Source organism: Prunus dulcis, chromosome 2, assembly GCF_902201215.1.
Source record: "Prunus dulcis chromosome 2, ALMONDv2, whole genome shotgun sequence".
Classification (NCBI taxonomy): domain Eukaryota; kingdom Viridiplantae; phylum Streptophyta; class Magnoliopsida; order Rosales; family Rosaceae; genus Prunus; species Prunus dulcis.
Window position 1 is genome coordinate 18,256,186 of NC_047651.1, and position 14,180 is coordinate 18,270,365.

Sequence of the window (14,180 nt, forward strand, 5' to 3'; positions counted from 1 at the left end):
AAATGATGCACATGACGGAGACAACCTATGTAGGGACACATGATTAGCAATAGGGTATTTAACTTTTGTTTTTGGGTCCGGGTCATACTGTTGTCTAGGAATCCCTCTAGTGGTACGAATAGGTAACTGATAACCTGTGTTTCCTGTATGACTCGACTCATGTAAAATGCTTAAGTTGGAGTTTAAATGCTCAGTTACCTGCGGGGAATCTTCAGGACCTGATTGGATGATTGGTGATGGTACTGTAGTAGGAGGGAAATTATCTGAACCATCATCTGGAGTTTCCAGTAACTCTTGATCTTGTTGCACTACTGTAGCTGGTTGCTCGGACACTGACTGCTCTAAAACAGTTTGTTGAATTTGGATGCTCTGAGTATCTTCTGCAAAGATAGAGCTCTCCCCCTGCAGAGGATGCTCAGAAACTCCCCCTGAGTAATAGAACTCACTCTCGTGGAAAGTCACATCTGCGGTAACATGCATGGTCTGAGTGGGAGGATGGAAACACTTATAGCCCTTCTGAGTGTCAGCATAACCCACAAAGACACAACGCAGCGCACACGGATCAAGCTTGCCACGCTGATGTGGATACACCTGAACATAAGCAACACAACCAAAGAGACGTGGTTCGAGATTTGGTGTGGATGGCATGGGGAGAAGAGTGGTCAATGTCTGAAATGGAGTTTGATACTGAAGAGTGCTGGATGGTGTTCTATTAATGAGGTAAGCAGCAGAACAAAGAGCCTCCCCCCAAAAATGATGAGGCATACGGGCCTCAAATAAAGAGGCACGAACAACCTCCAAGAGATGACGATTCTTACGCTCTGCGACGCCATTCTGTTGTGGTGTATAGGCACATGTGGTTTGATGAACAATTCCATGTTGACTTAAAAAAGTATGTAGGTCATGGTTGACGTACTCTCCTCCATTGTCAGATCGAAGCGTAGTGATTTTCTTGTCAAACTGAGTAGCAACATATTGATAAAATAACTTGAATTTGGCGGTGACTTCACTTTTCTGCTTTAAGGGAAAAACCCAGGTCATCCGGGTGCAATCATCAATAAACGTCATAAACCACTTAAAACCGCTAATAGTGGGAACTCGTGATGGTCCCCAAACATCAGAATGGACAATCATGAAAGGCAAAGAACTTTTATTCAATCTTAATGGGAAAGAAATACGATGGCTTTTGGCCAAAATGCAAGTTTCACAATGAAAGTCTGATTCAGCAAACTGGGAAAACAAATCTGGAAATAAAAGTTTCAGATAACCAAAAGAAGCATGCCCTAATCGTCTATGCCATAGCCAAATTTTCTTCATCCTGATAGACTCATCTCCTTTCACATGATGTGTCTGACTCAATCTTGTACTGCTGTCTTCTGTCAAGTCCAGATAATACAACTTTCCTCTCCTAGTACCACATCCAATCACGGTCCTGGTGAGAAGATCCTGAAATAGACAATACAATGGCCAAAAACACACGGTACAATTAAGGGAATCAATGATTTGAGGAACAGATAACAAGTCATAGTCGACTGAAGGGACAACTAAGACATGATCAAGACTTAATGAAGATGTAAGAGATAAAGACCCTTCTCCCATAACTTGGGAGGTGGTTCCATTGGCACTGGTAATGTGTGTTTGGCTTGATGGTTTGGTAGAGTGCAACCCAGTAAAACTAGATGTCATGTGATCAGTAGCGCCAGTGTCAATAATCCATGATCTATTACAAGTAAGTGAAGATGTGCAAGAGGTACCTGAGGTGGCCAAGGCCTTGGAGCCAGATGTACCTGATGGAGGTTCTGATGCAGTCTCCTCGGATGACTGAGCGGATGCAAATGAGGCTCTGGTAGAATCCTTTTTTCGCCCTTTGTGGACCCATCCTTCTGGATAACCAATGATCTCATAACAGCCCTTAATTGTGTGGTTATCTAAACCACATTTGGTACACTTCATTGGAGGCCGGTTACGAGTAGGGTCGACACTATAGTTGTTCGGCCGAGATTGTTTGGACCTCGCAGTAGCCAAGGCCGTGGCTTCGGAGGTTACACCAACTTCAGACATGGTTCCCTGTCGGTTACTTTCTCTTTTAATATGTGCATATGCGGCCTCCAGTTTGGGTTTTGGCTCCATCCGCAAAATCTCTCCTCGGATTTGATTGAAATTATTGTCCAAACCTGCAAGAAATATATAAACTCGGAGACGATCAACCTCTTTGCGTCTAGTCTCAATGTCTTTCGGATGCTCCATGGTGCTTGGACTTAATTGATCAAGCTCCTGAAAAATCTCAGTGAGCTCACTGTAATATTTGGCAACTGATGCACCAGCTTGCTTCATTATGAATGACCGTCTGTGAAGGTCATAAATCTTGGCTTCATCAACACCATCTGAATAGGTTTGCTTGATTGCAGCCCAGACTTGCTTTGCTGTGTCATAACAAATAAATCGTTTAATCTGATTAGGTTGCATGGAGTCGAACAACCAACTCTTGACTTGGCAATCCGATGCACGCCATTTATTAAATGTGGGATCTGTGTCTGCAGGTTGGGCAATATCCCCGGTCAAGTGGCCATGTTTTTCTCGCCCAGCTATCTTCATCTCTATGATTTGATGCCATAGAGAATAATTATTCTCATCCAGTTTGATTCCTGCGGAGAAGTTGGAGGTGTCACTCTGCAAAGTGACGATTTGTGTGGTAGTTTTGGAGCCTCCCGACACCAAGGATTGATTGGTGTTTGCTGACCCATCATCGTTGGCCATGATATTGGCTGACAACCAATGAAAAAGGACAAAAAAGAAATATCAAGTTGAGGAAAAGCAAGTGAACGGAGGACAAAGCCAATAAGACAAACTGTTTTGCAATAAGAAATATCGGGTTGAAAGGGGGAAAAAAAAAAAAAGAACAAGGGGAACGGTTTGAATGGGTCTGTGAGTGGAAAGTGATTTGCAATATTGCAAAACGTGATTTGACTAGAGGAAAGGTTTGAATGGGTTTGTAAGATGGAATATGGGTGGTATTGGTGCTGGGTTTGTGGTGCTGCGTACTAGATGGAATATTGCAAAACGGTGATTTGAGATGGAATATGGGCTGGTGCTAGGTCTGTATGACGGCTGTTGCTGCAGAAGCGATTAGGGTTAGGGCAAGAGATAGTCAAGCTTGACTGCTCTGATACTATATCAGATTGGTCAAAAAATAATACTTCATTCATATTAATATATAACAAATAGAAAGGTTATATATACAGAGCCTAGGAAACTACTCTAGGAAAGTAATTATGTTCCTATAATCTTGCATAATTAAATAGTTGACTTAGACTAATTAGGAATGTACAGCTCATTGACATTTTGGAGGAGAGAGAGGGAGATGGGTTCGACTCCAAAGGATACTGAATCGAACATCTAAAGGATACTTGGATCCGAAAAATGGTTAAAGAGTTATAACAGTATAACTGGATTGATTAACAAAGTTCTATCTCTAATAGCCATCTTTATTCTTTGATTACGAGGAATAAAAAGAAATTTACCATGATTCAATTGACTTAATATTATTCAATTGAACCAATAATGTTAGCTTATTAAATAGCAGACAACTTGACGTACATGGAAAAGAAATTGTTCATCTTATTGGCAATAGAATGGAAAGAGAGACTTTCATCAGGCAACTCCCAATGCTCTATAGAGGTAGTCCTTTTAGTGAAGTTATTCTTTTCTTTCTTTGTTTTTGATTGATAAGAAATGTATTTACTATTATCATATTTTGTGGTAGTTTTCTTGTGATAGGATGTGTAAAATCAAAATCATTGATTAAAAAAAAAACATGTCTCAAATATTCTCAGTTGACGATTTAACAATATATATATATATATTTCTCTCGTTTTATCGAGATTCTTAAATAAAAATATATTGACCTTAATAATATGAAATATTGCATTTCCTAATAAAAAATAAATCACGTATTACTACTACTACCACCTCAAAGAGCCAAATATCCAAATTATTGACCATAAAGAAATCAACAGCCCACAATAAATATAGGAGGACACAAAGCTTTTGTCATTTCATTTCCATGACATATTCAAAGTTGACATTAGCAAATAATAATAATAATCAAAGTGAAAAAATAAAATGAATGCCGAGGTTGGTAGGTGAAGTCTAAATGAATGGCTCACCCACATTCATAAATTAACACATTTAAAATCTGCAAAAAAAAAAAAAAAAAAAAAAAAAAACTGCTGGCAGAGTCTCAATCTCAAAATTCTTGTTTTTTAAAAAATTTGACCGCTTGGACTGTCTTCATGGACTTCGCGTATCTCCACGTCCTAGATCTCTGCGTGAGCAACAGAAGAACAGACTGTTCTTTTCCTCCTTATCATCAAAACATACTTCCCATTTTTATTCACTTCTTCCCATGCTTCCACGATCCTGCCCCCTCCCCCCCTACACCTTTGTTTCTTTTATAATTTGTCTTTTTTATTTCCCATTTCCTTTGGGTTTCTTTAAGCATTAGTTTCTTCTAGATTATTAATAGCAAGTCCCATACATACACTGAATGCTTCCTACCTAGGAAAAGGGTTTGCCTTAACACTTGAACATGATCTCAGTTTTGGTGCTCTTTCAAATTCAAGGTCTTGACTTGAGTGGGCATTGTGTAGATTGAAAGTTTTGAGTCCTTTGGTTCATGTGACGTACTTAAAGAGGCTTCTACATGAAAGTTTCTGACTTTTAGGGACTTGCTTATTCTAGTTTTTGATGTCATTCTTGGTGGGTTTTATTATAAGTTAGACTTATAGGGTAGCTTAGAGTAATTACAGATACAGTTCTTTCTTGAGAGAAATGAGTTCTTTTTGTTCTCTTTTCCTTTGATGGGTTTTTGAAAGAAAAAAAAGGTATGTTACAGTTGAGAAATACATATTTGGATTTTAGCCCTTTATCCTGGATTAAATTGATTGTCTTCATCTGATGATATATTGCAAATATCTGTAGACTTTCTTTTATGAAATTTAGGTAGGTATTGGAGGTTTCCTGTGCAGCTGCCAAATTTCACTTCTTTGGTTTCTGGATTTGGACTTTACTTTTTCAATGACATTTTACAGGCATTAGCATTTTGGGGTTATCTAGAAGTCGAGTTTTCTGGATCTGAGAAGTAATGGTAGTTGGGTTTTCTCTTTTAATTGAAAAGATCACTGCTTTATTACAGGTTTAGGTGTTTGGTTAAGTTTAGATCTTTAACAATATCAGTGGGACTCTTGCTCCTTTTAATCCATCACTGCCAGTGTCCTTTGTTTTAGAGAGGTTTGGTTAGAGCTTGGAAGGCACAAGGTGTCTAATTAAGATAGCAGAGTTAGAGAGGTAGAATTCTGTCTGTTTTTACAAAATGGGGCATTCAGCAGCAGATTGGGATTATAGGGCAGCAATTGAGATTACAAAGGATTGGAATGGGGTGGAACAAGTCCTGCTTCAGAACCAACAAGGGGCTTCAGCCCGGGTAAGTTGATTGTTTTCGAAGCATTCAATTTAGAATCATCCTTAAATTTTTAATTTGTAATGGGAGAGAAATTGTGGTCAAATACCATTTTGCTTTCTGTATTAGTGGGGTGTTTAGTGTGCTTGGGATTAAGGATTTTTCTTCTGATAATATAGGTTAGCTTACATGGAGGACAGGTCACATCCTGGAGGAATAAGCACGGGGAAGAACTCCTATTCACTAGTAGTAAGGTATAATTTTTCAATTCCAACTGTATATATTTTCCATCCTCTCTTTTTGTTGTTATTTTTATAATTCTGTGATTGAACAAATATTTTGTCTGTCTAATTATTCAGATGAGTAATCACAAAATATGTAAACTACCAGATTTCAGGGGTTGTAGATTTTCCAGGTCAAACTAGAGTTCTCAATTCATATGACTTGGTTGACTGGTCAAGAACTAATGTTTTATGCACAACTTAGACTGGACATGAAGTAAAACTGGGTTGACTGAATACTCTGTTTTGGGATTATCCTACCAGTGCTAGTTGATAGTTGATGAATGTGGTTGTAATCAGTTTCCTGTTGGAGCAAATTTTCAATTTCATTTTCTGTTTTAAGCAAGAGATATAGGGGCTGACATTTGATACAATGAATTGTGACAATAAGAGTTGAAAACATGTCTTACCCACTAGAGATGTACACAAAAGATTCTTTTAACATGTGGTTCATCAACCGTAGGCAATCTTCAAGCCTCCAAAAGCAATGCGAGGAGGAATTCCCATTTGTTTTCCGCAGGTATTATCAATTATTCTTCTATACAATGATACTTTCTTCAAAAAATGAAAAACTCCATCTGATGTTTTTTACCTTGATGCGTTTGAAGTTTGGGAACTGTGGATCACTTGAACAGCATGGTTTTGCGAGGAACAAGGTCTGGGCGATTGATGATAATCCTCAGCTGCATCCCCCAAATGATTCCCATGGAAAATCCTTCATTGATCTACTGCTTAAACCATCTGAAGATGACCTGAAGTGCTGGCCTCATAGGTATGAGCTTTGATGCTGCCTTCTTAAATAAAACTAGTAACTATTTTTTTTCCTCCCTCTTGATTGAAGTTTGCTTCTGCGTAACAATATGTTAATTATTGGAAGGATTTATTAATAATAAATAAATGACTTCAAGTCATAACAGAATGTTAATTATTAAAAGAATTTAGTTAGAACCCATAAAATTGTCTTCTCAATTCTTTGTTCCCTTTCCAGCTTTGAGTTTCGCCTTAGGGTGTCTCTTGCAACAAGTGGAGATCTGACCCTGACATCACGAGTTAGGAATGTCAATGGCAAGCCATTCAGTTTCTCGTTCGCCTACCACACTTATTTTTTGGTTTCTGATATAAGGTATGTAGCACTTTATATAATTGAATTCACAATCATCTGCTGTTTGGTTGTTGCACATGTGGTTCCATTAAACTCTTGCAATTTGATTTATTTATGTGAAAATGACTTCTGTCCTTAGTGAGGTGAGGATAGAAGGGCTGGAGACACTTGATTACTTAGACAACCTTTGCGAAAGAAAACGTTTTACAGAACAAGGAGATGCCATAACTTTTGAATCTGAGGTAAATTTTTTCTAGTTTATATATATGAAATGAAATTGCTTTTGCATATAATGCAGGAAACCCTAGAGTTGGAAAATCACACGTTAGTGAACAAGATGTCCAGCACAGCAGCCCATGATTTTGTTGGGCAGGAAATGTAAAGGAATGACAAATGTTCGCCAACTATAACAAAATGGTGATTTCTTTTCACGTATTCTGTGAAAAGGTTATCCATTTGTACACTTAATTCATTGTCTTACTCATGGTACAGTTATTTCTAAAAGGTTTTAATCAAATCTAAAAGGTTACTCTGAAACATTAGTAGTTGACAAACCAGTTGTCAACTAAAAATAGCATGGAAGAACAGCATTATGTTCATAATATTTTTCTTACAAAATCATCAAGTCTCCACTCTATGATCTGCTTGAAATAAAGATTAGCTTATTTTGCTTTCTTGCAAGTATTGTTGATGCAATATGAAGGCCTTGGCTTATAGATAAAAAAACTTTCTCGCGGCAGGTCAGTCGTCTGTATCTAAGTTCGCCAAATGTAATTGCAGTCCTTGATCATGAGAAAAAGCGGACATATGTAATCAGAAAGGAAGGACTACCAGATGTTTGTAAGCTGGCGTATATTTAACTTTTTAACATTTTTATCTACTTATTGTATTTATGGAAAGTAAGCTATTCAATGTTATTTTGCCAACCAGTAACTTTGAAAGAATTGGATAGTTGAGATTTTATATTCAACTATCCAAGTCTTCTATTGACAAGCTCGAACATAAAGATGACTTGACTTGCTGTGTAAATCTGTTACATTATCCTCCCAAGATATATATGATGGTGATATTATTTTTGACTTTCTGTTTACAATTTTGTTTCCCCATGTACAGCTGTTTGGAATCCATGGGAGAAGAAATCGAAATCTATGGTTGATTTTGGCGATGAGGAGTACAAACAGATGCTTTGCGTGGATGGGGCAGCGATCGAGAAACCTGTCACCTTGAAGCCAGGTGAGGAATGGACAGGGCGTTTGCAGCTATCAGTTGTGCCTTCTAGTTTCTGTAGTGAGCACCTTGATCTTTAGAAGGGAGGTTTTTGAAGAACAGTACAGGGTTATTAGGGTAAAGTGCTTTAGTTTTTGTTGGACTAGGCTGATAGCTGAGATTGTAGAAGGGTCCTGTTGTAGCTTATAAAAAATCTTGAAATGTAACACTGAGACCCTCCTCTCATTCTATCTTTTAATTTCTCTGTAAAAGGGTGGGAGGTAGTTAAAAACCTTGTAATTTCATCCATGGTTTTTGTTTGAAAAATAATGGTTGAAAGGAAATTAAAATTTGATAGTTGCCTAATCATAATATTAAAAAGAAAAAAAGAGGGTATTAGACACTGATGAATTTGGGTGAAGTGAAAAAAAGTTAAATCGGAAGCTACTCATATCAGAGCCAGGTTTCGATCCTGGGACCTGTGGGTTATGGGCCCACCACGCTTCCGCTGCGCCACTCTGATTGTTGAGATAAGCTGTGTTCAATATTATATTTAATTAATTAGTAAGACTCTGTGTCTTGTTTGCTCTCCTTTCCCGCCTGTAAATATCGTGTCTTAAACCCAGAACCAATGTTGCACGATGGCCCCTTCTCCTCGTTAAATGCTTTACTTTACCCTCTCAATTTAATTCTTGAAAAAGCAATTGGTCAAAAATGTTAATAACTTAGTTGGAGCCCTCCCTCCCTACTTTTTCTATCTTTCCTTCTTCTCGAGTGTGCCTGAATAATAATGTAAGGCTCCCTTAATGGTTTGGTTGGTTTCACGGTCACTTTCATTAACATCCTTTTTCTTTGTATTATAATATCTCTCATTTAGGACCTTATAATGCTGGAGAAAATATCCAGGCGAAGCTCGGGCAATACAAGGAGCAGTTCTGCCTAACGTTGATCAAACTAGAGTAGGAAAAATTCATGAATTCCATATGCGGCAGCATGATTGCGAGAGATTCCTCCAGATTCTCCTTTGGGTATGTACGTACATGTACAGGGAGGAGCTTAGATTCTTCTGCTTCTTTTTAACAAGTTTCTCATCTCATTGTTGTTGTTTTTAATCTTAATTTTATGGGGTAAACAAGGATATATAATTAGCATAAAGGAGAAATATTGCAAAAATTGGACCCACAAAAAAGGGTTTAAATTGGGAGCCACTCATATCAGAGCCAGGTTTCGATCCTGGGACCTGTGGGTTATGGGCCCACCACGCTTCCGCTGCGCCACTCTGATTGTTAAGATAAGTTGTGTTCAATAGTTTATTTAAATAATTAATAAGACTAAGAAATGAGTTTATTTAGAACAGTCTCTTATTGTTTGCTCTCCTTGTCCTTTCCCGCCTGTAAATATCGTGACTGTCTTAAACCCAAAACCAATGTTGCACGATGGCCCTTTCTCCTCGTTAGATGCTTTATTTTCCCTTCTCAATTTAATTATTGAAAAATCAATTGAATCTAATTTTATAAACTCAAAAACAGATTTTTGGTAAGCCCATTTTTTAAAATCTAAACTAAAAACTAAAAAATTGAAATTTTATAGCTCTCTCTCTCTCTCTCTCTCTCTCTCTCTCTCTCTCCACTAAAATTGAAATTTTATGTCTCAAATCTTTTTCTTTTCTTTTGTTAATTTTAATTTGGGGATTAGAGTTTCTGATTTTTTTTATTTTAATTTCAATTTTGTTTAGATCTTTAAAATAGTTTGGAGTTCAATACCAAACAAGTTTTTAGATCTTAAAATCATTATTTGAAAATTCATGTTTTTAAAAAGAATCACAATTTTTAAGTTTATTTTTTATAGTAGAATACCAAACAGAGCCTTAATAACTTAGTTGGATCCACCATATAAATCTTTTGCAAATTTTTCCACGAAATATTATAAATATATTTAAACTTACAAGGAACCACATGTAAATTGGAGGAGCCATGACCCTCGTATGTGGCTTCGTCAATAAGGATCACAAAAATAATAATGTGAATAGCAAATCAGAAAGAGTAATGCTATTTAGACACACAACATTGACTACCTTAACTGACTACTGATGTATCATGTCATGTCAATTAATGAATGTTGCCATGAGGCCACTCACTATGAATGCTATAGTTTTTCAATTGACATGGCGATATTCATTAATTGACATGGCATGACACATCAGTTGCCACATAAGATGGTCAGTTAAGGTGGTCAATGTTGTGTGTCCAAATAGCATTACTCAATCAGAAAACATGTTATGGCGTAAAAATCTTGAACAAGACTCAGTTTTTGTCCAATTGAAATTGGAATTAATTGGACCATTTATTTTGGTAATTAATGAATTGGAAATCTGTCACCATTGTTGTTGATATTACTTATCAAGTAGTCAAATAAGTTCATATGAGCACGCAAATGAGCTATACCTTTGGGAAGAAAAAGAAACCCGAATAGTAACACATATAAATAATTGCCACTCTATAATTTGCCTCATTAACCATCACTTCAAAATATTATGTTATGTGGTCGAGATGCCTATTATGATTGCATCACGTACTATAGTAGCTTGCTTCAGCCGAAATCATGGGTTGATGTTTGCATGCAAACCCTAAATCTCTCTCTCTATATATATATACTTTTATGATCGAAAAGTGATAATTTTAATACGTGATAATATTGCGTAATAAATTTATTAACACATTTGATTGTTATCACATACAGTAATTGATATATAATTCTCAACTAATACATAGGAAGACTGGCAAGCATTCAAATTCAGTTTTAAATTTGCATTTGTGGTGGTGGGTGGGTGGCGGACTAAATTTTCTGCCGGAGCCTCTCATTTTCAACTTCAAGCCTCACCTTTTGTTGTTCTTGGTGGTTATATTTTTTTTGCTTTCATTCTTACCCTTTGAAATGATTTTTAAAAAAAACTGTTTTTAAATTCTATCGTACACCAGCCTTCCCCGGTTTTTGGCCATTCAAGCATAACATTCAACCAACGAAGCAACCCAACGATTTCACGAAAAAAAAAAACCACCAAATGTCCAAAATTCATAGGGCCAGGTCAGAATCTAAACGGCGCGCGTGAATATCGCGTTTAAATTGCAGGAGCCCCGACCCGACTGAATGACCCACTGGCCCAACCGTACTGCTTACCCGTCCCTGTCTCTCTATCCCTATCTCTTTTATCTCCTTCTCGTAAATTGAACGACCTTGTCTTCCTGATCCGATTTTCCGAGAAACAAGAACAACAAAAAAACGAAAAAACCCTTCGCTTCCTTTCTTTTCCATTCATTATCTTCCCCACAGATTTCACAACCCATTTGATATTTTCCTCTTTGCACCACATTCATCAGGAATTCTGAAATTTCAAATTCCTCTGTTTTAAAAAAATGAGCTGCCACTCTCTTCTTGTTCATGTCCATTTGTAAGGTTTTTTTCCCCCTTTGTCCCTGTCCTTGAGATTAATTTCAATACCCACTAATCGAATTCCTTTGAAAATCAATTCACATTCATAAATTAGTCGCAATTTGTCTGCAAATTCATTCAATCTCAATCGCATTTTGAGGTTCTCTGTTTTTTTTTTCCTCTGCAAAATTATCCGAAACAGAGGAACCACATTTAAGAACAGAGAAATAAATGGCCCAACAATCCCCGGTTAAACCGGTGCTCCAGAAACCGCCGGGTTACGGGACCCCAAACTACCCGGCCCAACCCGTACCAGGTCCGCCGCCGCCGCGAAAACCCGTCTACCCGCCTACTCTCCGCCAAAAGCAGAAAAAACGAGGGGGCAGCTGCTGCAAAATATGCTGCTGCGTCTTCTGCGCCTTCCTCCTCATCGTCGTCATCCTCGTCGCCCTCGCCGGCGGGATCTTCTACCTCCTCTTCGACCCGCGCCTCCCGGCCTTCTACTTGATATCGTTCCAGATCCCCAAATTTGACGCCGTTTCGAAGTCTGACGGGACCCACCTCGACGTCCAGGCGGTGACGAGCGTGGAAGTGAAGAACCCAAATCCCAAATTGGACATTTACTACAGCGAGGGGTTCGAGATGTCGCTGAGCATCGGGGACGAGAACGACGGCGGACTGGGGATAGGGACGAAGGAGGTGAAGGGGTTTACACAGCGGCACCGGAACACGACGTACGTGAAGGTGGAGAGCGGGGTGAGGAACAAGGTAGTGGAGCAGCCGGTGGGGAAGAAGCTGCTGGGGCAGTTCAAGAGCAAGGAGATAAAGGTGGCGCTGGAGGGGAAGACGAGGGTTGGGTATGTGATCCAAGGGTGGAGGGTGGGGACGATGCAGATCAATGTGTTGTGTGGTGGTGTGAGGTTGAAGAATGTGGATGCTGGAGACATGCCCAAGTGCACCATCAATGCCTTCAAATGGTATGCTATTTTGTTTTAATTTTTAATTTTTGATTTTGATTTTTGCATGTGCCTTCATGTTTTAGATTTTCGTAGTTAATAATAACATTTCTTTAACTGTTAGGGTTAACGGGTTCACTTTTTCTTAATAGGAATTATTACCTTCATAAATTACTTGAAAATAATGGGTTGAAGTCAATGGTATCTGAATGGCAATCAGAACAAGATTAGCAAAATGTAAATTACAAGAGATTGAGTGTCACAACATCAAATGGTTATTGACGTAATTCATATAGACAAGACGACAGTTGTAACATAATTTTTTTTATTTTTTATTTTTAACAAGATGAGTCGAAGTAAACTATAGTAAGTTGTATTAAATCTTTTTTTTAAGGCAACTTAGGTTCATGATCAAACCCTTTTGTGTAGATTTCCTCGTATGATTCTCTTCGCATGTGTCCGTATATTTAGCAGCGTGTACTCTTCAAGTTGATGTGTCAAATTGATTGTTGAATACACTAATGATCTTAATTAATTTCTGGGTTTGCTGATTTGATTGCAGGATCAACATTCGTTGATACGTGTCAAGGCTGATGGTAGAAGAGAGAGTTGGTCAGCTGGAGGATGCTACAATTTTTCAAGCCCACACATTTGTTACCCAAAGAGTAAAGAATGGATTATCTCCCTAATCTATCTTTAATATTTATAATGAGCCTTTACAAAAAAAAAAAAAAATTGGAGGGAGCAAATATCATCTTAAAAACAGGCTAACATTTGTCCCTGTTTAAGCTTTGGATCATTCTGATACAATTGGAATATCAGTTAAGAAGGGGCCTGGGAATTGAGTTTTATTTATTTATTTGTTTAATTTAATTATTTATCAGTTTCATTCTTCTTCTTCTTCTTTTTTTTTCCTTCATATTATAAAGCTTCTTTCTTATGGTTGTTGATGGATTGGAATTTGGAGTCTTTGGGTTCTTGCCATCTGCATTTCTCGTAGAAAAAAAAAATGATAAATAAAAAAGTAAACATATAAGGTGTAACATCTCTTTTCGTTCCTTTTGTAAAATAAGGTGTAGCATCTTTTTATTGATGTGGTAAAATTGGGAGACAAACTTATGGATGGTGCAAAGAGTGCCTACGTCGTAAGGGAAATGAAGCAAAGACCATAAGACAGTGATGGTATATCTGTTTCTCTTTAATGTAATATGATATCTGCCCTTTGGAGATACTATTTATTAATGTGTACATATTTTCTTACTGTAATCGATTCTTAGAAACACAATCACATTTTTGATGGTCAGTTTTCATATTCTAAATATATGTTATCTTTTAATTGGACTATTTAGTCATAGAATACTCACTAACAAAGGTTCTCATTGCAACGATGATCTTTTGAAGGGAAGAAAAAAAATGATGAATCCAAGAATATATTCGGTTTCGTACTTAAGTACAAGTTGGTGCATTTGAATTCTATCATGCCATATAATTGCATGATAGCATCATATTGATTAAATTATATGGTTATGGAAAATAGTTATTGAGCAAGGAAAATAAAGTAATTAAACATAATTCATAAAGAGTTGTGCATAAATGAGGCAAGAACTTATTAAACTTGTAGAGTTCAAAAATATGGAAGGATGACAGAGGAAATAAATCAAATGGGTATGAAAAGTGGAAGAAGCATTGTGAATGGAACAATTCATACTATGTGTATCTCCTTGCTGGTAGTGTGCTTGAGTTTTATG

The 14,180-nt window shown here is 37.4% G+C and overlaps 2 protein-coding genes and 2 non-coding genes across 4 annotated transcripts; 2 read left to right on the forward strand and 2 right to left on the reverse strand.

Moving 5' to 3' along the window:
* The first annotated feature begins 4,301 nt into the window (after positions 1 to 4,301).
* LOC117618649 (putative glucose-6-phosphate 1-epimerase) lies at positions 4,302 to 8,413 on the forward strand. The gene is made up of 8 exons (XM_034348321.1): positions 4,302 to 5,482; positions 5,638 to 5,712; positions 6,203 to 6,259; positions 6,348 to 6,511; positions 6,728 to 6,862; positions 6,981 to 7,083; positions 7,582 to 7,681; positions 7,955 to 8,413. The coding sequence occupies exons 1-8, from the start codon at positions 5,372 to 5,374 to the stop codon at positions 8,146 to 8,148; spliced, it is 939 nt and encodes a 312-aa protein (XP_034204212.1). The 5' UTR covers positions 4,302 to 5,371; the 3' UTR covers positions 8,149 to 8,413.
* An 85-nt stretch (positions 8,414 to 8,498) lies between these two features.
* TRNAM-CAU lies at positions 8,499 to 8,570 on the reverse strand. The gene has a single exon. It is a non-coding gene; the product is annotated as a tRNA-Met (tRNA).
* A 689-nt stretch (positions 8,571 to 9,259) lies between these two features.
* On the reverse strand, positions 9,260 to 9,331 carry TRNAM-CAU. The gene has a single exon. It is a non-coding gene; the product is annotated as a tRNA-Met (tRNA).
* A 1,938-nt stretch (positions 9,332 to 11,269) lies between these two features.
* LOC117618650 (NDR1/HIN1-like protein 6) lies at positions 11,270 to 13,768 on the forward strand. Its single transcript, XM_034348322.1, has 2 exons — positions 11,270 to 12,453; positions 12,995 to 13,768. Exons 1-2 carry the CDS (start codon positions 11,708 to 11,710, stop codon positions 13,008 to 13,010), a joined length of 762 nt encoding a protein of 253 aa, XP_034204213.1. The 5' UTR covers positions 11,270 to 11,707; the 3' UTR covers positions 13,011 to 13,768.
* Positions 13,769 to 14,180: the final 412 nt, after the last annotated feature.